Source organism: Mytilus galloprovincialis, chromosome 6 (genome assembly GCF_965363235.1).
Source record: "Mytilus galloprovincialis chromosome 6, xbMytGall1.hap1.1, whole genome shotgun sequence".
In the NCBI taxonomy this organism is placed as follows: domain Eukaryota; kingdom Metazoa; phylum Mollusca; class Bivalvia; order Mytilida; family Mytilidae; genus Mytilus; species Mytilus galloprovincialis.
Window position 1 is genome coordinate 87,445,847 of NC_134843.1, and position 27,919 is coordinate 87,473,765.

The following is a 27,919-nucleotide window of genomic DNA, read 5'->3' on the forward strand; positions in this document are numbered from 1 at the left end:
ATTATAGCTCAATGTTGACTATGTGTTGACTTATATACCCCCATTATGCCTGTTTGTTTTGTTTCCAATTGTCAATATTTCGGAATTCTTTCATACAAGTCAGAGGTTATCTAGTAATCAAAAGTAAATAATTTAATAAAGCTTCTCTAATAAGATAAGCTTCTATCTTAATATAACACTGACGATATTGTCCTATTCAAAAGTAAAAAGCTCCGATTATCTGAAATCGGTTATTAAACCGAAAATTTGATGTCGAATGGTAAACAAGGAGCAAAAATACCATTGATTACAATTATTTGTCTAATTGCAATAGTACTGTAACGTTTGACTCAACAGATAAAATCAACATTTTGAAAAATTGCTCCTTTTTTGTTCTTATATAAGAAATTAATTCATGGTGAAGATTTGTGTAATAAAAAACAATTTCCATGAATGTTTTGTCTATTTTCCCGTCTTAAATGTTTTAAAATTAGTATTGTTGTATCACGAATGCTACAGCAGCGTAAATTGCAATTGTTTTCAGTGCTTAATTTTGAACCCATATAGTACAAAAGTAATACAATTCATCTTTTATTTGAGCAAACGTCTACATTATGATATTTTTTACACTTTCAATTATCTCTCGATGTATGACTTAATCAACAGAACAAACAATTTTTCTCACAGGACACACACACCCTTTTCCTTTTTTCTAATCGTGTGATTTTTAAATAAGTTTATTTTTTATTTTGAAGAAGTAGACAAAATAATGTTCTGTAATTGCATTGCATTTTTTTTTTAGGAATTCCCCTGTTCAAATTGTCATTCTTGCAAATAATGTGACAAGGTAAACGGATTATGTAGTACACTCCAATTTTTTATTTTAATTCTAATCTTATTGTAGCAGAAACATGTGTGTAATTATTTATTCGCTTGATGAACAATTCTGCAGTGACTTGATGGATCAAAGTATATATAAAGTGCAGACAATTGTCAAATAAAACATAGGATATTTCTCAGTAACCAGCTTCTTCCTGCAAACAGTTTGAACAGAAAACTATGAATAATATCAGTGTCTCAGTGTTGTTAGTTTTAGTCCTCATTGGATCCTTTGCTGTGCAAAGTGGTAAGTAAAAGTTTATCTTGAAAATAGAATTGTTGAAAATATTTCTTTTTTCAAAGCCTTTTTTATAAATATTAAACAGAATGTTACATTTATTCTCTGTTTTTTAATTCTAGTAACTGCAAAATAATATGAAATCAGAATATATGAAATAAGTGTATCGCATTCAAAATAACGGCAGCAGAGCATAAAAGTCCGGGAATACTTAATATTAGTCATGTTTCCTACTATAACAGAGCAACTTTAATAACACAATAGAAAAATGTGACTCTTCAAAAAGTTAATAATCTTGATTAATCTTAGCATCTGTATATTTAAAATACAAAGGCATTATTTGACTCAGGAAATATAAATCTGCTAACGTAGTAACAAATAGGGTGAATCTGAAACGCTATCTGATTTATTATATCGCTATCTTCTCATTGAATATATAAACTCATCATATATACCCGGATTAAATTTTGTATAAACGCCTGACGCGCGTTTTGTCTACAAAAGGTTCATCAGTGACGCTCGAATAAAAAACAGTTAAAAATCCCAAATAAAGTCTGAAGTTGTAAAGCATTGAAGACCAAAATAAATGTTTATTACATGTTTGTTTTTGTACTATTTATCTTTCATGGTAAATGAAGAAATAATATACAAGACTTGCTAACACATTTATACGTTTCATATTTATTTTTTAATTGCTGATAAAGTTTCAGACATTCTAAACAAACTTTTAATTAAACATTATTGATCAATGCTTATGTTTTTGTTTTCAGATGCAGCTGCTGTAAGTTTTAAAGCATATTTTGTTCAACCATTTTTCATCCTCAAATATTTTTATCACCTGAACATGTGGCGGCATTCGAAACGTTTCAAAATAAAAAAAAAATACATAGCTCTATGAGTCGAAATTTTCAAAACATATCATAAGGGTTTATGAGCTACGGTTCTGTAGCCCTTTTCACAGAAAATCTTAAGTGTAAAATTTATCGTAAGTCTAAAAAAATCCTCAACAATGCAACTAAATATTTTTATCTGAAGATTAATTTTACACTTTTTTGTAGAAAGGCCTACAGAAGCTTTGTCCTTTATTTTTTTTAACAAATCGTTCGGTATTTGGTGCTGAATTACTTGTAACTGTGATATATGTTTCTATGTCAGTCGCTTTTCATCATCTCTAGCGGTATATATCGTTATCTAAATATTCGTTTAGGAATCTAATGTAATAGTTGACATGTATGTTTTGAAGTTCCCTCAAGTTTTATTAACTACTGTCTAAAGTGTGTGATTAGATTTTGTGAGGCTTTTTGATGTTCGCTAAACAATGAAATTGAGAATGGAAATTGGGAATGTGTCAAAGAGACAACAACTCGAGCATAGAGCAGACAACGGCAGAAGGTTACCAACAGGTCTTCAATGCAGCGAGAAATTCCTGCAACCGGAGGCGTACTTCAGTTTGCCCCTAAACAAATATATATATACTAGTTCAGTGATAATGCACGCCATACTTAACTCTGAATTGTACACAAGAAACTCAAATTAAAAATAATACATAATTAAAAGGCCAGAGGATCCTGATTTGGGACAGGTGCAAAAATGCGGCGGGGTTAAACATGTTTATGAGATCTCAACCATCCCCTATACCTCTAGCCAATGCCGAAAAGTAAACTCATTTCGATATTTGCTTTACCATTGTCTTCTTTAACGCACTTCATGGCTAAAATACTGAAAAATATTACACCCCAGTTCTATTGTTATACTTCATAGTTTCTATATTTGACGCAAATGTAAATTAAATAAATCTATTGTTACAAATAACAATGGATTTTGACGGCAGGGTGTGACGAGCGGGTTTCTGGAAACCCCTGCTTCTACATCCCGCAAACAAAGTCCATTGTTATTCAAAACAATAGAAATTAATCATTTTTTAAATAGCATAAACATAAAAAAACTAATATTGTTCTCTACAAAACACATTTTAGGAAATTCAAAAAGCGAAAAAAAATATTAAGCATCTATTTCGAATACAAAAGTTTCCTTTGAATACTGCTTTGCTTTAAGGTAAAAAAAGTATTCAAGTTATATGTCTCTATTCTTAAGCATATAGATCTGGAAAAAACTGGAATTCTAACTCCCGGACCCCCTCCCCCCTTTTTCTCCAGTTTAATCTGTGGCCGTTGGTGTTCTGCGGGTTTTATTTAAACGATCAATGCATTTGAATGGTTGGGTCCGTCTCTATTGAGTTGGGAACCCTCCGCTTGATCAGCCCCTGATTGACTCAAAAAAGGAAGTTTCTAAATTTTAAATCTGTTTCTTTGTATTACGTTGGGTGTGTCTGGTAGTCTGTTTCGAATGCAGACACACTCATCTTTTAGTATGTTCTATTATGGATATTTGTTTTTTTTTTCTCGAGTAGAGGTGGGGGGATGGGCTTTTTTTAATATAAAATTGTAAGATATAACAGTTATACTATAGTTTACCTTTATTAAACGGATACAAGTTAGTACTTTAATTGGGTGGTAATATTGCCTTCATCTTTAGTGTCTTCCAACAAATTCAACGCCTGCCACAAATTTCGTCCGTCTTATATACGACCACATTAACAACTACATACAAGGATCATGATTTATTTCCGCTTTGTTTGTAATAAAAATACACGAAAATGTCAACCTTGACCTGGTGATCCATATTAGCACATGGATTTAACGGGAATATACAAAACAGCAACTTCGACATTGGTAAAATATACTCACTTGTCAAAATTTGAACGAAGATAGCCTAAGAAAGGTTACAATTGGAGTTTCATGCAATACAGAATATTTCTTATAAATCATGGTTTGATATTGTCAATGATTAAGCTTTTTTTTTTTTTTTTCAATAAATGGTTTAGAATCGAAAGTATGTTAGTTATACAATTGGGGGTACGGCGTGTATGGATAAAACAATACCTACGTACTACGGCCGACGGTATTTCTTATCCGGACACACCTATCCCTCAGTGTATCATTTTTACATATTTACCTGTATTTTAAGAAATTATATTGTCATGTTTCCGTGTAGAAGGTGTAAAACACTTACAGTAGGCAAATTTTGTACGAAGTTTAAAACAATTTTGAAGCTCTACAAGGTTGACGAGAGATAAAAATAAAAAAAATTTTTTTTTCATTTTCTATCCACACCTACAATTAACTTCTGACACTTTTTTTTAGTATGGACTAGTTTTCGTTATTGAATATACATCTGAATTAATATTGATGCTCACTTTAATCGTTATTAATATTTCAGTATTATGGTCCAAACTATGGTCCTGCAAGGCGTTACGGAGGTGGCAACTATTACAGATACAATAGATATGGCGGAAATAGAGGCTGGAACGGAGGCTGGAGGGGACGACGAAAATATTATTGAAACGACGCTTATAACTTTTATTAGATTAACAAGTAACATGTCAATATTGGTGTGAACGACAAATAATAAAGCTTGATGTATGTTTCCTCTTAATTCTATTTTATGTACCCATCAATCTGTATCGTTGTTATTTATTCATGATTTGGAGTCATATAGAACAAGAGAAAGGCGAAACATATCAAGGGGACATTCAAACTATTGAGTTAAAAAAACCGACATGGATAAAAAACGAGATAACAAACAGAAAAACACCAGGACACACAACATAACATAGAAAACTAAAAACTGGGCTACACAAACACTACAAAAAATATGGGGTGATCTTAGAATATGATAAAACAATTACATCCTTTTCAAGAAATTAGAAACATGAAGGTATAATAAATCGTATGAAAACATTTGAGGAAGTAAAATTTCCGTCTTAATCCCACATACAAACATGCCCCCTTGATATGGATGAGGTTGGGGCAAACTACGAACCATTCGTGATTGTTTCATTGAAAATTTCATGAGCAATATATCTTGTTTGTATAGGATACCTATTCCACTGATGACGGTATGTTATCGCCTCACACACATTTTTCCACCAAGAACTCAAATAACGTCTATACAATTTTCCATCGCGGTCATTTTCTGAACTGAATTATATCAAACCTTCAACTTTTCATCCTTTACAAAACCATACCACAGGAAAAAACACAATAGGAAGACATAATCAACACTACCTACCATCATACAATTTGTACCATATTCTACACATTTAATTACCGAGAGTACAATTCTGCATATTTTGTTTAAAATTAGTCCTTCGAAAAAAAAAGGTACAAAGAAGAATAAGTCATCATTATGCCGGAATGTGGTATTGAAAACATATTTGTGGAATTTTAAGGTATAATTTCGTAGCAAATTATCGGCATGACTACGAGAACCAACTGAGCTCCTGAGGTGGCCAACATTTTCCCAGTTTGATTTATTTCAGACCATTTGCAAAATAAAAAGGTTAAAGAAGCTAGCTCATTAAGTTGCACAAACAGGTTTAATGTTAATGTTCTTTCATTGAAAAAAAAAACAACCATTCTTTTCTGATTGTCCTCAATTAACATTTCGTCTTAAACTAGAGATAAAAAGAATACAGATACATCATTCTCCACCCCCATGTCTAGAAATGTACCGTTTAATTTGTAATTAGTAAAAGAGTTAATGACAAAAGAAATGGTATAATTATTCAAATTATAAATTTCCCTCACACCTCACATTAGAAGCAACATACCAACTGAACATGTGTATGATTTATACATTGTTCAACTTATACGATATTCGTTAGCTGGACGTTGCAATCCTTTTGACGTGACTCAGTATTTGTGCTTCCAGTTAACGAGTTTTGACTTTAGATGTTCATAGTGCTGGTGGATCATCAGATGTTAATCTAGCCATTTGGTAACAGGACGTGAAATATTTCAATCCTTTATGTGTTGCTTTTAACATACTTAAATAAAAAACAAAAGTAAATAAGCAATGTACGTGGTTGTTAAATTTGATATAAGTTTTTTTTTTTGGTTTTTTTTTTGCTACTTTGTAAAATATTTATTTGTTTTTGTTCTGATTGAGATTGTGAGATGGTGATGACTGCTGTAGCCCCCTTTTGACAATTTTCCTTATTATGTTTGTTTTGTTTACGCATCGTTATTAATAGATGAAATGGGATGCGAGTGTCACATACATGAGAGGTTAAGCGCTATAAAATAAGGTTCAAATGTCTGTACCATGTTAAACTGATAATCGTAACTGAAACTACGACTGTCCCAATATGGCGAAAGAAGAAATTGGTAAAATCTTTTAAGTCACTTTTCTCAAATGTAGCCTGTTGCTGTCAAGAGTTACTCAGCTGCAAGATTTTGCCATTCCATTACCGTCATATTCTAATCGTAACGAAGCACTATAATTGTCTAAGCGCTTATAAAATTGCCGTAAAAAAAATTCGAGATGTTTATCGTAACTCGATGGCATTGTTCTCATTTGATAATCGTAATTTCATTATCGGATAATAGTAGCTGAAAAATAACAAATGTGTCTTAAACCCGCTGCAATTGTTTGCACCTGTCCTTAGTTAGAATTTTGAAATAAAAAAGAAGACAACTCTCCACAAGAGACCAAAATTACACAGCAATTAACAACTATAGGTCACCGTATGGCCTTCAACAATGCGCAAAACCTATAACACATAGTCAGCTTAAAAGGCCCTGAAATGACAGTGTAAACTATTCAGTAGTTGTCGTTTGTTGATGCGGTTCATAAGTGTTTCTCGTTTCTAGTTTTTTAAATAGATGAGACCGTCGGTTTCCCGTTTGACTTGTTTTACACTAGTAATTTTTTGACACCCTTCATAGCTTGCTGTTCACTGAGAGCCAAGGCTCCGTGTTGATGACACGTACTTTGACCTATAATGGTTTACTTTTATAAATTGTGACTTGGGTGGAGAGTTGTCACATTTGCACTCATACCACATCTTCTTAAATCCACTTCCAGCTTTTCAATGGCACTTTTTTTTTGTGTAAAAACGGCAATGTCTAGTTTAACGCAACACCAAACCACCGCAGAAACTTGGTAATCTCATTTTGTGGAAGGGTAAGCAGATTCTGTTCCAAAAATGGCACCTTCCGTGTTGTTCATGTAAGTTCAAATTCGGTGATATTTCTACTTCGTCATGTCAAATTCGGGGAAAATGTGAAGGTATTGTAGTCATGACAATTGGAACATAACAGTCGTCATCTGTGAAACTTATATTTCATAACGGCAAATCGCCTCTTGATGGCCGTCTTATACATATACGAAGGAATAACTCAAATTTCAACACTTTGAGCCCTTGGTTTAATATATATAGGTTCCTTGTGAACATAATCCATCTATTCTGGAAATCAAGATAGGAAATACAAGCCCTAAAATATATCACCAAGTTGGGAATATATACTCCGTATGAAGTCGCTGCTGGAATGTTGCTACATAGAAATTTAAAGGTCATTTTTGAGAAACTGGAAACAACTTTTTAGTAGTAAAGTTTTGTTTTCAATCGACTCTTAATGTTAACTTATACTAGTGAGTCGAAATATGAGCAGACTGTAGCTGTTTTATCATTTATCTCAAATTAGGTGGAATAAATGTCTATTTTGGTCACCAAATTAAAATTATTTAGTGAGAAGACATCATCTGTATGGTGAAAAGTGAAGTCGTGTGATACAGCTAACTTTTTCGTCTTGTATGAAGGTATACAAATAAAGCGAATAAAGGAATAAGTCGGTAAGAAGAGTCATACCAAGTTTTAATTGAATTTATTAACCTCTATCAAATTCATAAAGTTTCTTTTATATATTTTTTTCTATATTAACTTTTAAAGCAGATGTCATTGCAGTAAGTGTTTGACCGTTGGCTCATGGTGTTCTCAATGAAAAGAGAAATAGAAAAAAAACAAAAGATTTTAGATAAAAGAATTGAATCTTATTTTTAGTTGAATTGATCTATTCCACAGAGAGGGATATAAACAAATACTATGTTTTTCTTGTCAGATCATACACTGGTTTATTGTTTGAATTTTACATATGTTTTATAAAAAGTATTCAAAATCTTCTGAATTAGTTATAACTGTAAACAAATATCATGAACTCCGCGTAATAGAAATTTCCACTACAAGACGGAAAATACTAAAGGCATAATCAAACCGCATATTTTCTTTAGAAAACATAATATGAAAAAACATTTAGAAACAAACTTTAAAGTAAAATGTAACTTATTACACATAATGTGTTTTTTTTAAGACATATTTTTCTTCGATTGAGATTGAATACAAAATTTTAAGGAGTGATCACAATTTACGATCAACATAATTCTTAATTCAGTTATGGATACCATGTTATAATTATAAACCGATTGATAGACAATTTGATAATCGATACAAATCACAATTATATGTATACATATGTACATCTCAAACTGAGTACTTAGTTTAGCTTTTGGTTTAAAAAAGCTTTTTGGACACATACAATTTTATCATGTTATTTTTATGTAAAAAGTAGTCTCGCTATAATAAGCAAACGTTTTAACTGTTATAAGATGTTGTTTAAGTAATAACATATAAAAGAAGAGCGGAAGATTCCAGAGGAACAGTTAAAAACATAAACCGAAAATAAAGTGACAACGCTTTGGCTTAATATGAACAAAAACAAATACACAAACAATAGTTAACAAGAAACAACACAAAAAAAACAACCTAAAGACTGAGCAACTCAAACCCCACCAAAAATGGGGGTGATCTCGGGTGCTCCAGAAAGGTAAGCAGATCCTGCTACTCATGTGGCACCTGTCGTGTTGCTCATGTTATTACTAACTTGGTAAATAGCTTAATTCGGTATGTCACATTCATGAAAAGGGAAGGGGATTGTAGTTACCACGTAAGAAACATATCCGATATCATTTGTGAAACGGTTTTTCCATAACGGTCAACCAACTCGTTATATCACATTCTTTGAAAGTTAAAGTTGTGTATTCAAGTAAATGTATAATTTCATTGTCTCGTTAAAATTTGCTCCAAACGATACCATTAAAAGGCGAGATGTAGTTATGGTGTTGCAAATGTTTCATCTGCGGTTCTTGTAGTAATAAAATACTAATTAAATCAACGGAATATGGATAAATGCTGCAGAAAAGAAACGTGACGATTTGTTAGTTTTCTAATTCTATTCTGATATGATACAGGAGCTGGATCAACCGTATTAAGTTTTATAGGTCATGTAATTAAGCTGCACAAGTAATCAGAATTTCAAACCAGTTACACATTCTGCGGCTGAAAATGAAGCACTAAATACAAAGCCTTATTCAACAAATTATTCACTGTCTACAAATAATGTTCATCCTCCAAATACATTAATGTGTATTATTTGCAAGAAACTTTCTCATAAAAATGACATAAAAATACATACCACTGCATGTGTTGAAAGGTTAGAAAATCTAAAAGATTCAGTTCTTAAAGCATGCAACGCTAAAATGACTTATCAACTAGAGCAATAGAAATTGCTCAATAATGCAGTTTTATAGTTCTTTCATTTGTCTTTGTTCTATTATTAATATTACTTTTACTATTGAATAGTTTTAAGTGATATCCGTTTGACGTGGCTCGGTACTTATACATCTCGTCAATGTGTTTGTATTGTCTTTCATTTTTTGGTGGCGTGCTTTATATATGCGACATTTTATGTTCTTATTACGTGACTCTGTACTTTAAAAGATCCCGTCAGTATGATATTGTTCTAGTTTATGTCAATATGATATTATTATGAATTACAATATACGTTGAACCATAAACGTCATAATCATTCAAACGTGTAGTGAAATTAACTACTTGTGGATTCTTATAAATTCTATATATAACTTTTGGACTATTTTCATTCTCGGTCTATTTCTGAAATTTATTCTTACATACTTTTGATTTTTTAACCCTATATGCTACCATTGCCTATGTAAATTTTAAAATTGTTTGTATGCACATTGAACGACAAATTTATGTGACGTATAAAATTTTCTGACGTCAGACACACAAATCAATGAATGTGTTTGTAGATAGATGTTTTTGTGTTCTGTTAAATTGTTCCTTTAAAAACTGTTATACGATGATGACTGATGTACCCATATTTTAACTATTTTATTTATTGTGTCTGTTTAGCTAACGCGCCAATGTAAAATAACGAAATTTGATGAGACTGTCATCAAAGTGAGAGGATTAGCGCTATAAAACCAGGTTTAATCCACCATTTTCTACATTTTTCTAAATGCCTGTACCAAGTCAGGAATATGACAGTTCTTGTCCATTCGTTTTTTGTTTTGTTATTTGATTTTGCCATGTGAGTATGGAATTTCCGAATTGATTTTCCTCTAAGTTCAGTATTTTTGTGATTTTACTTTTTATTATGCGGCTTGTTTGAATATATTTAGCATGAAAACCAAAATTCATTGATAAATCTGCGTATGATATGACGTTTGAAAGTGATGTTGAAACTATAGACAGATCCCTTATTTGTAACAAAAAGTCTTTTGTTTTATTCAAAAACAATCGCACAACACTTCAAATTTGGTGAGACATCAGTTGACATAAGATATAGATAAAACTATCCCACAGCTTCCGTCTTGGAAATCAGTATTTTTAACAACACGTACTACGTGCTATGCGGCACTGCAATATTTAGTGACGGGAAATTTGGCCAACCTTAATATTTGCTCACCGTGTGCCTCTGGTTGGAAAATTGTTCAAAATGACAGGCTGGAGCCAGATTTATTTGAATGACACCAGATACAATATCTTATTTGTTCGTATAAGGAGAATAATATTTTCATAATCCATATGATTGCAAGGATCAAGGTTTCTCTTGCACTGATTTGGGTTTTTGTGAAAATGTACTAGGTAGTTTTTACAATATCTAGTCCGTACCAACCGACATAGATGATGACTCAGATCAATTATCATAAAAAGTAATTTTTTTGAAATAAGAAGTAATTTTAGTTTGATTTTTTCAACGTTTAATTATGTATGGTAACAGTCATGTCTCACTTTTTATATTTGTTATAGAGCACATTTGCAATAATTGTAGTAATGTCGAATGAACATTAAACTGGCAACATCTGAAAAGTTATCATTTACTGAGACTGCTGAAATTCGCTTTATGAAAACTCAGTGACATGTGGATTCGCCGAAAACGTAAACGAAATTTTACATGACATTTTGTTTGATTTGTCAACAGTGAATTACGGATACTCTTTTAACAAATCATATTCTGAAGTATTTCAGACGTCGTTTACAAATATCAAAAATATCTACACTAACTGAAATATTGATACAATATACTATTAATTTTTGTTATTTAAAGGGTTATTTATTTGAAAATTTTCAATGGTTTGTTTCTCCAGATGAAAATATATATTATTTAGTGACAAACTTTGACCTTGATTTACGGCAATATTGTACCAGCTTTTATATTTACGTTACATATTTTCGAAAAGTATACGCCATCAGATTTTAAATGAGCCTTTTAAACCCCATAAAGTATTTAGGTAATTTAAATTTCTAAATCTGTCCTCCCCTCTGCTCCACTATTATAGCTTCACCGGACCTTTGTCGCTATCCATATTTTATCGAATCATAATTATATTTTGCTAGCTTATCGTACAATCCGTACAAACAGATGTAATTGTGTATAGTTAATTATATTACGTTCAATATTATTCATTTATCTATCATAACACTGTGTCTTGTCTTTCTTTCACTTTGTCCCTTAGATTTAAGATTCCATAGCTGTTGCATCTAAACTATCTCTCTGGTTTCTAACTGTGTTATCTATGGCGTTTTCGGTTTGATTTCGACTTCTGTGTTTGGATTACCTTTGGTCAAATTTGATATATCAGGTGCTTCGAAAGGGTAAGCAAATCTTGCTCCACATGTGGCACCATTTAACTAAGTTAAATTATCTAATTCGATGTCGGTGTGGACCGAAATAAACTTCAGTGGTATTTTATCTGATGGTACTTGTAATTAAATTTTCATGACGCAGATCTTTCTTTAAATAAAAAATTACTACAGTGATTAAGGAAATCAAACCGTAAGACTTATTTTCACAAATATTTACATACGATTTATAACATCTTTATGTTTGTGACTGTTGGTTTTTGTTGAAAAGAGTATGGATGTACTTTTTTGTTTTTAATCAATGTTGTCTTCCACTCAATCAACCATAACGACAAAGATTGATGAGAGCATAAAGAAGGTATAAAGAGAAAAGACTAATTAAACTTTATTATCGATCATTCGATTCCATACAGATAGGTAATATGTTGCTGTACTAACACTTATAAAGATATTATTGTTTCAATAATTATATTTTCTTCGTCCCCATGAACCTCGTCTCCAGCCATTGTTCCAGCCTTTATTACCGCCATAATAGCCATAACGTCTGCCATATCTATTATATCTGTTATAGTTACCACCTCCGTAGCGTCTTGGAGGACCATAGTTTGGACCATAATACTGAAATATCGAAACGATACAACTCAGAGTCAATTCTGATGACAAAATATATAAAAATTCATAAAATTTATAATATTGACAATCAAATAAATATACTAGTATATGAACAAACTTGTCGATGATTAAAACAGCTTTGACTATTCTGTTTATGCCCTTTTCCCGGTATTTACAATTTGAATTTTTTTGGCTTTTGGCATCCACAGTATTAAATAATTCCGAAAACACATGTAAAACCGATGTAAGATAAGTTTCCTGTTTTTGATTGATGTTAAGCATGCTTTAGCTGTCAACAAAAGCAGGAAGTACGAAACATTTAACAATATGACGGTATGAAATTATTCCTTCAAAGAGGGGATAAAGGTTTATTTTCGTGCAACGTGTTTTGCCATTTTTATTTTACGTGCAGCCGTTAAAAAGGTTCGTTATTATCGTGTTTCATGAAATCGATAAAAAGATAAAAGTGCAAAAAAAAAATGATTAATGTTCGCACATCGTGAAATGGCAATTTTTATTCGTTTTCCTCCTTGCAGAAACCCCCGTTTTGCGCCCCTATTCAAAAAAAGAAACAACTAGGTGATCCCTTGGTACAGTTGCATCAAGAATGCATGAGGTCATGGATTCCAACCAACCAGGGTTCAACAAAACCTTTTAAATTGTTATTTGCTCCATCTATCACGATCGTTAGAAGTAAACCAGAACTCGGAGTAATGTGTTTGTATGTGAACATGACGATTTAATAGAAAGTTGTATTTTCAAATTAACGAAACGTATAAACCTCGAAAAAATGTAAAGACAAAAATCCTGAATGAATGTCATCAATTAACAGAATAGAAAACTTATATGCAATTGTTAGATATAAACATTGTTATAACGTCCAGTTGTAATACAAAAATATTGTTATGACATGTAGTTGGAACGAAATGAAATACGCCGTTTAATACTGAAACTGATTCAAAAATTTTGAAAATGTGTGTCACATGAAAACAGGCGTTGTCCTGCTGAAAATTTTGGTTAAAATGATGACTTCGGAGAAAAGGGAGAACAACTTGAGCTAAAAGTTCGTCCCTATACCGTTAGGTTAACATCACTAATTGTTAGAATGATGCGTTCCTGGTATGGTATCATAAATCTATCACCACCAAACCGATCTGTTTCAAGTACGCACGCATAAGATAGTTCATTATGCCTCTGATAGACTCTTGCTCTGTCGTAGCTAAAATTTAAGTTGAATTTAGATTCATCGGTTTAAATAACCTGTCTATCTCCAAGTTAGCCTATTTCATCGAATCCGTACCCGAGTCCATTGAAGTCACACCATCGTGTAGCGCTGTGTTAGGATAAGTCCCCTTAACGGACGAAGAACTCTTAGACTAACTTGATGTAATCGGTTACGAATTGTTATGACAGATATTCTATTTCCCCTGTGGGTTTGTGGTGCTGTTTATATGATGCATTATCAAATCGATTCCGGAGATGAATATTGCGGATGTGTTGTCTTGGCGTAACGTCGTTTAACGTGGCCTGCCACCTTAAGGACGATCATTTGTCATGCCGGTATCTCCTAACGTTTCTTTTACATTAGTAGAACAGTTACCAATGTGATATCTTAAACCATAGACAAATAACTAAATACAACATGACAAACAAATTTTTACTAACTAACAAGATTTTTGGAGTTGATTTAGTCACCGTAAAATGATCAAAATTATTTTTATAAATAAAATATGCCAGATCGTTTTATAAGTTGACTTAATTATCTTTGTTTGGATTAAACTTGAAGGAGACATTTACTTTTTTGAAGTCACAAAAAGTGTTTTTGTAACTTGCCTAGAACTTCGGTTTATTTTCCTTAACCCTTTCCCTTTCACAACGGTACAGCTTACCGGTGAAGCCAATTTCAAGATTTTTTTTTTGGGGGGGGATTTAGACATTTGCTGACGTACAGATGTGGTTAAACTATTTAATCCTCAGATAACCAGCAATGTGATTCAATGTGCATCACACTTCTACTATAAATAGTTTATAGTCAAAGCGCCCCTTACTGATGTGTAATTTTTCTGTAAAAACCATTTACTTTTCTTCGAATTTTGAGGAATATTCTCAAAAAGAAGACAATAGAAAACTGCTCTTTTAAGAGCATTTATGACTTTTTTCAATAACTGTGCAGTGATTTTTTGAAGAATAGTATTAAACTAATAGTTATAACTTAAACACTACTTTAAAATGTAATTTTTAGTGTAGCAGTGCAATCACAAACTTGAAATGCGCTAAAAATCCAAAATCATTTCTTAAAGACATTAGGGGAAAAGAGACAAAAACCACTAGAATATTCTGATTTTTTTATTTTTTTTTTTGCAAAGTTGAAATAGATGTAAAAAAACATGGTTTCGTAAGTGTTGCGGTATGATAAAGTTGAAAACACTTTTGTTTGAATAAAGGAACACGTATATTTCAATGAAAAAATTACATTTTAAAGAGTGGATTCCTCCTAGATTTGCGTAAAAATCATGCATTTGGCAACAAAAATTTATCATTTGAACACATAATTGCTAAAAGAAAAGAAACTCGAGGCATTGTGTTTCCACCAAAACCCGACTCTATCAGTGCAACAATATGTCTCTGCATGACTCTTTGACCAAGGATTTCGTATTTTTTCACTTTTTCTCCAACAGTCTCGTGATTTTTTGAAATATACCACGTGACAAAAAACATGAGGAATTATCTTGAAACATAATTTTTTGAAATATTTTACCTATTATCTTTCATTTGAGCCCAACATGGCATGTTTATGACCATTAATGCGAATGCAGTAATCATTTTAACTTTGATAATGTCTTTTCGATAAGTAAAGGCCTAAAATGCCTGAAAAGGAAAGGGTTAATGTCTTTCTTCAACAAAATGATATTTTTGTTTTAAAGGGAAACGCATGATGTGAAAAGTTTCTTTATTTACTCAATAAAGAAAACATAATCCGTATTTCGAATCTTTCAGAACTTTTATGTCATTGATAAGAACAAGAACTTGTACCGTATCTAGGTACATATCAATTCAATTACTGAATACCTGTGTTAAACAAAAATTAAATTGAACCGGTTTTGAGATATGCAGAACATATCAAATTTTGCACTCATATAAGGAACTTCCTAGAAGTTGTATAAGCAATGTTGTTTAACTTAGTCTAATTGTGCAAAATTCGACAACAGGGAGCAGTATATATGAAAATAAGTGTTAGAAAGGGACTGAATACCACGACACAATCATCACCAACTTTTTTTGTGTAAAATTCAAAAACTTATATGTCTGTCTATATTGGCATAGTTTTGAAACTTTTTTGTAGTTTTAAAGCAAAGGGAGTTTAAGTTTTAAATGTCATCGACAATGTGTTTCTATACTCAAAATTAGTCGTCTGAAAGAATTAACCGATTTATGCATAATACACGACCATTTCTTAAAATACTACAAAAAATGCAATTTGTATATTTGTTGTTCTTGGTATCAAGTGCGTTTAAAAACCATGGTTAAAAAACTACAAGTTACCGCACACAATATCATCATCAAGAAAGAACAGGAAGTGAATAAATCTTACAGGAACGAAACAAAATAATTTTGTAACACCCACAACAATAATCTGCATGTTAAGATCTAGCTATCTACCGCTCATAAATTCCGACATGCAGGTGATTATATAGCAAGGTTATTTAGCATATTTTTTTTCGAATGCTGTAGACATAATTTATTAAATTTCTTATACAATATTTTCCCTGTTGTTCGCTTGCAAATAATTGAGACATGGATCAAACCGGGCTTACTGACTGTTGATTTGATGATCGTTTTATCACAGTCCATCGAAAATATTTATTTTTTAAAATATTTTAAAACATTTAGACATTTTGTATCGGATCAATGGAAGAAAGATACACCTGATACATTGCCTAGTATTAATACTTGTATTTTCTATTGATTAATAACAAGGGTTCTCATATATCTCGTCTATTTTTATATTGTTCATTTAACCCAATATTGTATATTATTTAAATCATATCTCTTCCATTCATTACATAGTTTTGTCTTGTTATGTCACTTTAAAAACTACAGGTATTAACCAACTTACATCACTTGCATCTGAAAAACAAATCAACTAAGAATGAAATATAAATAGTCTTGAAATATATTGATTGTCTTTCAAATTGTTTGTTACCCAATAAGTGTTGTGTTCGCAAATCTAATATATAAGTTCATTATTTACCAGGCTTTATAATATATCAAATATAAACATAACATAAATACTTAAATGAAAAACAAAGCTTTGATATACAGAGGTATTTTGACATCATGTAATAAACGATCAATAATGCAAATGTTTGACGTTGAGCATTCCTGATTAAGGTAAATCCAGAAAAGCGCTTCGGACGAATAGAATTATTAAACGTGTTGTTTTCAATTTTTTTTTATGGATATCATTCAAAGATAAATAAAGTTTACAAGTTATTGATTTATAAAATAGGAAGTAAAGAGAGGTTGCAAGTTTAATTTGCGCAAGCAAACTATATATTTTCATGGTATAACCTAAATTAAATGTTTTGAAATGTTATACTCTTTGGCAGATATTTTGAATAGATATATCTTATAGAGACTGCTACCAAATTCGTATGCAATAATTGAAAGATTAAACAAAAAATCCGACAAAGAAAGAAATATCAACAAATTGTTATGAACAATATTTCCAAGACAAAGTTTTACTAACCACTTTGCACAGCAAATGATCCAATTAGGACTAAAGCCACCAACACTGCAACACTGATTTTATTCATTGTTTGCTATTGAAACTGTTTGCAGAATGGAGCTGATTACTGAAAATTATCCTATATTCTAGTTGACAATTGTTTGCACTTTATATATACTTTGTTTAGTCAATTCACTGCAGATCTGTTAATCAAGAGGAAGAAATAATCACACACATGTTCCTTAAACAATGAGATCAAAGTTAAATTACAAATGTCAGTGCATAGCGTAATATGTATACATCGTTAAATTATTTGCAAGAATGGAAATTGAAAAAGAGGAAATTGAAAATATGTAGGGTATTTCATGATAATGATTTACTTTAAGAATAATATAGATGTTGTAATCAGAGTTCTGCTAGAGTCAGCTTTTAATTAAAAAAAAATGCAAAACAAATATTCGAAAAACCCTAGCAATTTATCAAAATTGGGTATTGTCTCAGCTCAAAGGTTTTGTGTCCTTTCAAATTTAATTTCGCATGATAGGTGTTAATGTATTGCAGGATACACTGTCATTGTTGACGCTTTATTTTTTGTTCATGTGATTCCCTCAGTTTAAAGTCTTTACATTGATAAGTATCTTCTTTCGAATGATCTGCTGAAATTCGATAAATTACTGGATATTTTAGCATCTCTGCAAGATAAACTATTTTCCTACACCATGTTTTAGCGAAGGGCATTTTTGTTGGTAAATATGTGTATGAAATATGAAAATTTTAGGATGTGTTATGAATGCCATTGAGACAACTAATCACCAGAGCTCAAATTATAATCTTTCGTAGCATAGTAATCTGAAAAAAAAACTGAAATTTACTAGTAATACATCGAGTAGGTAAAATTCAGCCTCGATTGAATCAAAAATGCGGACCTGTTTTTGTATTGTTATGAGTTACAATTTATGACTAAAATTATCAAAGACCCATCAAAACAACATTTGATACAAAAATTTAACAATACTTTTAGATATTTGGATGATATATTGGCTCTAAATAATGACGACTTCAGTATGTATACTAAAGAAATTTATCCTGTAGAACTTACTTCAAATAAAGCTAATGATAACAATGACCACTGCCCTTTCCTCGATCTTGATATCTATATCATAAACGGGAAGCTTAATACAAAAATTTATGATAAAAGAGATGATTTTTCATTTCCTATTGTTAATTATCCATTTTTAGATGGTGACGTTCCCTTATCACCATCTTATGGTGTTTATATATCTCAACTTGTACGATTCGCTCGTGTATGTAACAATGTATTAGATTTTAACGAGAGAAATTTATGTATTACTGAAAAATTATTACACCAGGGTTTTCGATATCACAAACTGGTCAAAACATTTACTAAAATTTTATCACCGGTATAAGGAAATAATTCGTAAATATAACTCAACATGCAGACATCTTATACGTTCAGGTATTTCACATCCAAAATTTTATGGAAATATTCTTTATAAAGCACAAAAATGTCAATATTCTCCTCAGAAACTAACAAAACCTTTAAATAGACTTATTAAAAGGGGATATAGTTACGATACTGTTGTCAGGTCATTAAAGATTGCATATTTTGGCTTTAACATTGATTCACTGATAGGGTCTTTGCATCGGAACTAAACACATTTATTTCTAAAAAAAACAGTTGTTGGCATGACACGGGTTATGTTCTTCTCATATATTTTATGATAGTATGATACTAAACCCCTAACGGGAGGGATTGTACCTGATATTCATATGATGAAGACATAATCTTTCAATCAGTTTAATTGAGGTCTGGAGCTGGCTTGTCAGTTAACTGCTAGTAGTCTGTTGTTATTTATGTATTATTGTCATTTTATTTATTTTCTTTTGTTACATATTTTGACATCAGACTCGGACTTCTCTTGAACTGAATTTTAATGTGCGTATTGTTATTCTTTTACTTTTCTAATAATACCTCGTTTTGAATTATTGAGTTAAACAAAATGATGCTCTTTCAAGATTAAAAATCTAAATTTCCAGATAACATTGGGATGTTTTATACAATTTATAAAACATTTGTGCATTTGCCGTCAGCAAATTAATCAACTATAACGATAATGATGGATGACTATATACAAATAAAAATCAAGAAAAACAAGTCGAAAATCAGTAAGCTTTAATTATCTATCTTATATATCAACATTGATAGGGTTTTTTAACTGATAGTTATAGAGGTAGCCTTTGTTTCAGTATGGTCCACTCCAGGGACCGTTGTTCCAGTCTTTATTTCAGTCATAATTTCCGTGATATCCAGTGTACCCGTCATAACCATGGTAACCATTGTTGTATGGTAAATTATATCCTGGAAAATAATCCTGAGATATGAAAAAAAAGATTTAAGATTGAATCAATGATGATTTTGATATATAAAGCAATTTAAAAGTGCGTAATATAAATTAAAACAATGACACTATATATCATTGAAGCAGCTGATGATTCAAGCCTTCTTTTCTATGTTGTTTCATCCATTCCTGTAAACTATATCTATATTTGTATCTTTTAGTTTGGTAATAATTTAGTAAATAGTAAAATTAGATAAAAGCATAACAATTTATTTTTCCATCCATTTTCCCAGATTGATTTACCTTTGCTTAACACGTGTGACACTCTAGTCTATAAATAAATGACTGTTTAGAAACAGTGAGTTAAACTTGCAGTTATATTTCAATTTTTGAAAATTGAGTACACACCAACAAAAAAATGATTAACACATTTTGAAAAACTTGTATTTTACTAAGTAAGTATGTCTTGTTGATACAAGAATAATGATATGAAATCATGTTGTATTTGAAAACGTGGCCATGTGCTGTACTGTGTACAATTCTCTGAAACCAGGGGAGTAATAAAGATGTAACCCCTTGTAAAAGACTTGTGAATGTTACCAAATGGACATTCAAGCTTAACAGTCAAAAAGATAATGCTCTCGTAAATAAAAAAACAAAAAAGAAAAAAAAAAGAACCATACGACAATATACAAACCAAAACGAGAAAACTGAAGACTGAACAACAGAAACCCAACAAAAACCGACTTGATGATTGTTTCGATATCACACCATGACGGCTTGTATTGGCTGAGACAAAACCTTATCATTTACATGTTATCAAATATATTTTCTGAAACTAAATCGTCACAAATGTTTCACCCAGAAAGATTACCATTGAATATATTACAAATAAAATTGTCTTGCTTCTGTATTGTTTATTATAGTTTATTTAAGTTTATTATAAAATCAAAAACTACGTAACTAAATTGTTGAACTGAAATTCATTGCGTGTGACTGTTTTTATTCATTTGTTCTATTTTTCTGGTGTCGACCTGGGCGTCTTACATAATGCTTTTCATGTCATATAACAAACTTTAAGGTCTGGACCGGGCATATAAGTTAACTGCTAGTAGTCTGTTGGTATTTATGCATTAATCTCATTGCATTTATTTTCTTTTGTTATTTCTTCTGACATCGGACTCGGACTTCTCTTGAACTGAATTTTAATGTGCGTATTGTTATGCGTTTACTTTTATACATTGGTTAGAGGTATATGGGGAGGGTTGAGATCTCATAAACATATTTAACCCCGCCGCAATTTTGCGCCTGTGCCAATTCAGGAGCTTCTGGCCTTTGTTAGTCTAGTATGATTTTTAATTTTAGTTTCTTGTGTATAATTCGGAGTTAAGTATGACGTCCATTATCATTGTACTAGTATACATATTTTTAAAGGGCCAGCTAATGAACGCCTCCGGGTGCGGGAGTTTCTCGCTACATTGAAGACCAATTAGTGACCTTCGGCTGTTGTCTGCTCTATGGTCGGGTTGTTGTCGCTTTGACACATTCCCCATTTCCTTTCTCAATTTTATTTTGGTATTTCTCAACTTACATATCCTGCATCTAAAAAAAAAGGATTATCAAATATAAGTCATTTTTGTTAAGTATGGAACAATTGTTTTTGTAATCACTGTCTTTAACTTGCTTCTTTGTTAAAATCTATATTTGATTAAAAAAAAAGATTAATATATATCAATTGAAGTGTAAACAAATCTAACATTCGATTTTTCATGTGTCAGTAAATAACAATAAGATAAGTATATAAAAAAAGAATTTTGAAAAAGAAAGCGGAAAACAATAGCAGAGCTATAAAAGAGGGGCGAAAGATACCAAAGGGACAGTCAAACTCATAAATCTAAAATAAACTGACAACGCCAAGGCTAAAAATGAAAAAGACAAACAGACAAACAATAGTACACATGACACAACATAGAAAACTAAAGAATAAACAACACGAACCCCATCAAAAACTAGGGGTGATCTCAGGTGCTCCATAACATATACAACTTTTTCAACAATTTCGAATTAATGACACATAGAAGAACAAATATTTATGAAAGCAATAATAACATTCTTCCTGTTTTGATATTTCGTTGGTATGATTGCCCAATTTTATAGAACTAAAAGACTGAGTTCAACCGATTCTATTGGGTGACCGTTATTTTGAATATGATAAAGCCAGGATACGCTGGTTGTTCAGAAATACTTCTATTCTGGCTGAATACTGTCTGCGCTTTATATACATTTCGCAATGAACCCACTGCAAATCAAGAGGAAGAAACAACCACACATATGTTCCTGTTACAATAAGATTTGAAATGTAAATGTATTACATAATCCGGATCGCCCTTGTCATGTTAGATGCAAGAATGAAAATAAAAATACAAAATATGCCAAAATGATTAAAAACAAATTGCTCAGAGAAAAATTTAAGGTCTTCCCACCAGGAAGGATAAAAATATCAAAATTTGAATTGAATGTGAATTTCAGCGACAAATGACAGCTTATTGTACGATTGGTATTTTTTGTATTTTTATTTTCATTCTTGCATCTAACATGACAAGGGATACGGATTATGTAATATATTTACATTTTAAATCTTATTGTAATAGGAACATGTGTGTGATTGTTTCTTCCTCTTGATTTGCAGTGAGTTGATTGAAAAATATATATAAAGCGCAGACGAATATTCACCCGAATAACAGTATTTCTCAACAATCAGCGTATCCTTGCAAACGGTTAGATCAAGAAGCAATGAAGACATTCAGTTTCACAGTTGTGGTGGCTTTAGTCCTAATTGGATTATTTGCCGTGCAGAGTGGTAAGTAAAGATTATTTTTGTCCTTTTTGGTTATATAGATATTCTACTGTTTCGTTTCTTAAACCTCATTGGCTTTCAAATAATTGCCTTTGAGCATTCCGGATAAAGGTAAATGCAAAAAAGTGTGTTAGACGTAAGAAATTTATAACATAATGTTTTTAATTTGTTTTATCAAACTTTTGAAATCTATAAAATGGCGGATAACTTTTCATAAGCACAAAATATGTAAACAAAAATCCAGCGTCTTTGCAAAAGCTTCGTCATATTCAATATCACGGTCTAACAATATAACGAAATTTAAAACGAAACTGTCGTACAAGTGAGAGGTTTAGCGCTATAAAACCAGGTTAAATCCACCATTTCTACATTTGAAAATGCCTGTACCAAGTCAGGAATATGACAGTTATTGTCCTATTATTTTTTATGTGTTTTGTCATTTGATTTTGCCATGTGATTATGGACCTTCTGATTTGATTTTCCTCTGAGTTCAGTATTTTTGTGATTTTACTTTTTGAAACAGTTAAACTCATTCTTTATGTCTATCAAATTGCGCAATCATAACAACAATCGAAACAGGAAAAGTTTAATGATTTGCTTTCAGAATTATTTGTTCTTCTATTTGTCATTAATTCAAAATTGTTGAAAACTATTTATTGATTATTTGCTATAGATTGTTTTCTACGTATATTTTGAAAATTCTTTTTATATATTTATATTATTATCATTTACTGACACATGACAAATTATAATGTAAGATTTATTTTCACTCTAATTAATTTATCCATATATTTTTCTGGTATTTTTTTTTTTTTTTTACAAAGAAACAAGTTTCAAACAGCGATTATAAAAACATTTGTTCCATACTTTACCAAAACGATTTATATTTTTATAATCCTTTTTTCAGATGCAGGCTATGTAAGTTTTAAATTTTTTAAAAACTGTTATATGACATGAAAATCATAACGTACGACGCTTACCTCGACACCAGAAAAAAGAACAAATGAATAAAAACAGTCACACACAATGAATTTCAATTTAACAATTTAGTTAAGTCATATAATTTGCGTAGATTTTGATAACGGGTTTTATATAAACTTAACAATAAAAATCCAAGACAATTTTATTTGTAATATTATCAATGGTAATCGTTCTGGGTCAAACATTTTTGACGATTTAGTTTCAGAACATAAATTTGATCAAATGCAACTGATAAGGTTTTGTCTCAACGAATACAAGCCGTCCTGGTGCAATATTGAAAGAGTAATAAAGCCTGTTTTTGTTTTGGTTTTCGAGTATATTGCCGTATCGTTTGGTCGGGGTGTTTTCCCTTTTTTTACCAGAGCATTATCATTTTGACTGTTGAATTTAAATGTTCATTTGGTAACATTGGCCACTCTTTTACAGAGTATTATATCTTTATTAATCTGCCGGTTTAAGAATTGAACAAACACAGTAATTGACCACGTTTTCAAATGTAACACGATTTTATATCATTATTCTTGTATAACAAAAGGGAATACTTACTTAGTAAAACACAAGTATTGCAAAATGTGTAGATCATTTCTTTTTTTTTGGGGGTGTTTCCTCAATTTTGAATTTTAGATATAACTGCAAAATATATTCAAATATTTATTGATTTATTTGAAAAAATCCCCATTCCTTAATTCACTGTTTCTAAACAGTCATTTATTTATAGAGTGGCACACGTGTTAACCAAAGGTAAATCAACCTGTTGAAATGGATTAGAGAATTAAATGTTTTGTGATTATTATAATGTTAACTACCTGCAGTTGTTGAATTGTCACCAATCTATAAGATACAAATATTGATCCATGTATATATAATAGGAATGGATGAAACAAAATAAACAAGAAGGCAAGAGTCATCAGCTACTTAATAATATTGATATAGTGTCATTGTTTAAATTGATATTACGCAGTTTTTAATTGCTTTATATTTCAACATCATCATTTATTCAATCTTAAATCTGTTTGTCTTCATATTTTAGGGTTATTATCCAGGATATGGTTTACCATACAACAATGGTTACCATGGTTATAACGGATACACAGGCTATCACGGAAATTATGGATGGAATAAAGGCTGGAATAACGGTCCCTGGGGAGGACCATACGGAAACAAAGGCTACGTCTATAACTATTAACTAAAACTGTCAATGTTGATATGAATGACAGATAATTAAAGTTTTACTGATTTTCGATTTGATTTTTATTTGTATATAGTCTTCCATCATTATAGTTATAGTTTATTGATTTGCTGACGGAAAATAAAGAAATGTTTTTAAATTGTATTGAAACAAAACTATATTATCTGGCAGTTTAGATATATAATCTAGAAAGAGCTTCATTTTGTTTAATAACTTTGATATCTAAAAACGAGGTATTATAAGGGCCATTATTTTGGCCATTGGAATTGCAGAAAAATGTGTGGGTGTTGGTATTGACTGAAGAAATGTCATTTATGGTTCAATCTAGCTTGAATTTTTCCTTACTCTATGTCTTGCTAGTAAATTTCAGTTTTCAATTTCTATGCTATGCTACGAACGATTTTGATTTGAGTTCTGGTGGTTAGTTTTCTCAATGGCATTCATACCACATCTTTATATATTTTCATATTTCATACAGATATTTAAGAACGAAACAAATACTAATCGTTTAACATGGTGTTGTTAGAAAATGACTTCTTGCATAGATTCTAAAATACCAATTTATTTATCGAATTTCATCAGATCATTAGAAAGAAGATAAAAGTTAATGTAAACCCTTCAAAATAGGGAATCACATACACTCTAAAGAAAGCTTTGACAATGAAAGTGTTTCCTTTTCCTTATGAATACCTGCCATGCGAAACCAAACTCGAAAAGACACAAACATGACAACTGAAAAAAAAACAATTTTGATAATTTGCAAAGGTTTTTCGAACATTTTTATAAGATAAATATGTTAAAAGCAGATTCTAGCAAAACTATGGTTAATGTTATTTATTTCAACATCTATATAATTCTTTCAAAGAGTAATAATGATGAAATAACCTACATTTCTTGGATTTCCTCTTTTCAATTTCCATTCTTGCAAATAATTTGACAATGTATACATAATATGTTATGCACTGACATTTGTGTTTTAACTTTGATCTCATTATAACAGGAACATGTGTGTGATTATTTCTTCCTCTTGATTAACAGATCTGCAGTGAGTTGATTAAACAAAGTATATATAAAGCGCAAACAACTGTCAATAAGAATAAAGGATAATTCTCAGTAATCAGCTCCTTTCTCCAAATAGTTTGAATAGAAAACAATTATGAATAATATGAGTGTCGCAGTGTTGGTGGCTTTAGTCCTGATTGGATCATTTGCTGTGCAAAGTGGTAGGTAAAATTTTGTCTTGAAAATGTTGTATATTACAATTTGTTGATAGATATTCTTTTGCCGTATTTTTTTTGTTTAAATTTCAATTATTGCAAAAGTTTCCGAGATCAGTTTCTATAAAAGTATCTATTCAAAATATAAGTGAAAGAGTAAACCATTTCAAAACATCAAATTTAATTTTATTATTGTATTAATTAAACTAAGCCATTTAAATGATACACCATACCATAGAAAAAAATCAAACATGCAACCTTTCTTTACTTTTTATTATATCAATCACAAAATAGTAATCTTTATCGTTAAATCATATCCATTTAAATGCAAACTAGGTAAATGCTGCATTATTGACCGTTTGTTAAATAATGTCAAAATACCTCAGTTTTGTTTTTTCATTAAAGTGTTTATATTTGATATGTTATTAAACCTGGTAAATAATGAACTTGTATATTAGATTTACGAACATTCCTCATTGAGTAACAAAAAAACTCATTCATAGTTGATTTGTTTTTCAGATGCGAGTGATGTAAGTTTGTTTATTTAGTTTTTAAAGTGACATAACAAGACTAAACTATGTAATGTATTGAAGAGATATAATTTAAATAATATACAATATTGGGTTAAATGAACATTATAAGAGATATATGAGAACCCTTGTTTATATAAATTGTTAGCAAATACAAGTATAAATAATATGCATTGTATCAGGTGTATCTTTGTTCCATCGTTCCGATACAACATGTCTAAATGTTTTAAACTGTTTTAAAATATAAATATATTTCGAGGGACTGTAATATAACGAGCTTCAAATCAACAGTCCTTTAAATCATATGCAAGTTTGTTCATACACAAGTATTATCATTTGATTGTTAATATTACGAACTTTTTGAATTTTTATATTTTTTGTCATCAGAATTGATTCTGAGTTGTATCGTTTCAATATTTCAGTATTATGGTCCAAACTATGGTCCTTCAAGACGTTGGGGAGGTTATGGCAACTATAACAGATACAATGGCAGACGTTATGGCGGTTATGGCGGATATAAAGGCTGGAACAGAGGTTGGAGACGAGGTTCCTGGGGGCGACGAAAATATAATTATTAAAACAATGAAAGTGTTAGTACAGCAACATATTACCTATCTGTATGGAAACGAATGATAGATAATAAAGAATTTTCTCTTTATTCCTTGTTTATGCTGTCATCAATCTTTGTCGTTATGGTTGATTGAGTAGAAGACAGCATTGATAACAAAAAAAAAAACAATAATAACATCCATACTTTTTTTCAAAAAAAACAACAGTCACAAACATAAAGATTATATAAATCGTATGTGAAAAGTTAAAAAATTTAGGGTTCGATTTCCTTAATCACTGTAGTAATGTTTTATCAAAAGAAAAATATGCGTTATGAAAAATTAATTACTGTAACTTATTTTCGCGGATACTTGATTTCGCGTTTTACCCTTTCTAGACCACTTCGCGGCTATTTCATTTCGTGATTGACTGAATTACTTGATGAAGTTAAAAAAAAGTAGTGATCAAGTTTAACATATTCGCGACGATTATTTGCATTATTTTTCCTACTCGCAAAAGCATCTAAAATAAATAGAACACAAAAATAAGTTGGTTTAAAGAACCATCAGATAAAATACCAAGGAAGTTTATTTAGGTCACAACCGACATCAAATTAGATTATTTAACTTTGTTAACGGGTGCCACATTTGGAGCAGAATCTGCTTACCCTTCCGGAGCACCTGGGATATCAAATTTTACCAAAGGGACATTCAAACACAGAAGTCGAAAAAAAACCAAAAACGCTATGGTTACCACAGTTAGAAAACAGAAAGAGAGACATTTTAGATGCAACAAATATGAAATCTTCAATCTAAAGGACAAAACGAAAGAAATAGAAGAGACAGTTTGATGATCAATAAATGAATAAAATTGAACGTAGAATAATTTACTACCAAAATATGATTATGATCCGATAATATATGGATTACGACAAAGGTCAGGTGAAGATATAT

At 30.9% G+C, this 27,919-nt stretch overlaps 4 protein-coding genes across 4 annotated transcripts; 3 read left to right on the forward strand and 1 right to left on the reverse strand.

Annotated features, from left to right (window-relative positions):
• The first annotated feature begins 1,038 nt into the window (after nucleotides 1-1,038).
• Nucleotides 1,039-4,580, forward strand: LOC143078392 (uncharacterized). Its single transcript, XM_076253267.1, has 3 exons — nucleotides 1,039-1,105; nucleotides 1,867-1,877; nucleotides 4,376-4,580. The coding sequence occupies exons 1-3, from the start codon at nucleotides 1,039-1,041 to the stop codon at nucleotides 4,496-4,498; spliced, it is 201 nt and encodes a 66-aa protein (XP_076109382.1). The 3' UTR covers nucleotides 4,499-4,580.
• Nucleotides 4,581-12,401: 7,821 nt separating this feature from the next.
• On the reverse strand, nucleotides 12,402-17,371 carry LOC143078393 (uncharacterized). Its single transcript, XM_076253268.1, has 3 exons — nucleotides 17,305-17,371; nucleotides 16,672-16,682; nucleotides 12,402-12,560 (listed from the first exon to the last, which is right to left on the reverse strand). Exons 1-3 carry the CDS (start codon nucleotides 17,369-17,371, stop codon nucleotides 12,402-12,404), a joined length of 237 nt encoding a protein of 78 aa, XP_076109383.1.
• Nucleotides 17,372-22,436: 5,065 nt separating this feature from the next.
• Nucleotides 22,437-24,712, forward strand: LOC143078394 (uncharacterized). Its single transcript, XM_076253269.1, has 3 exons — nucleotides 22,437-22,503; nucleotides 23,408-23,418; nucleotides 24,512-24,712. The coding sequence occupies exons 1-3, from the start codon at nucleotides 22,437-22,439 to the stop codon at nucleotides 24,665-24,667; spliced, it is 234 nt and encodes a 77-aa protein (XP_076109384.1). The 3' UTR covers nucleotides 24,668-24,712.
• Nucleotides 24,713-25,785: 1,073 nt separating this feature from the next.
• Nucleotides 25,786-27,017, forward strand: LOC143078395 (uncharacterized). Its single transcript, XM_076253270.1, has 3 exons — nucleotides 25,786-25,893; nucleotides 26,407-26,417; nucleotides 26,840-27,017. Exons 1-3 carry the CDS (start codon nucleotides 25,827-25,829, stop codon nucleotides 26,993-26,995), a joined length of 234 nt encoding a protein of 77 aa, XP_076109385.1. The 5' UTR covers nucleotides 25,786-25,826; the 3' UTR covers nucleotides 26,996-27,017.
• Nucleotides 27,018-27,919: the final 902 nt, after the last annotated feature.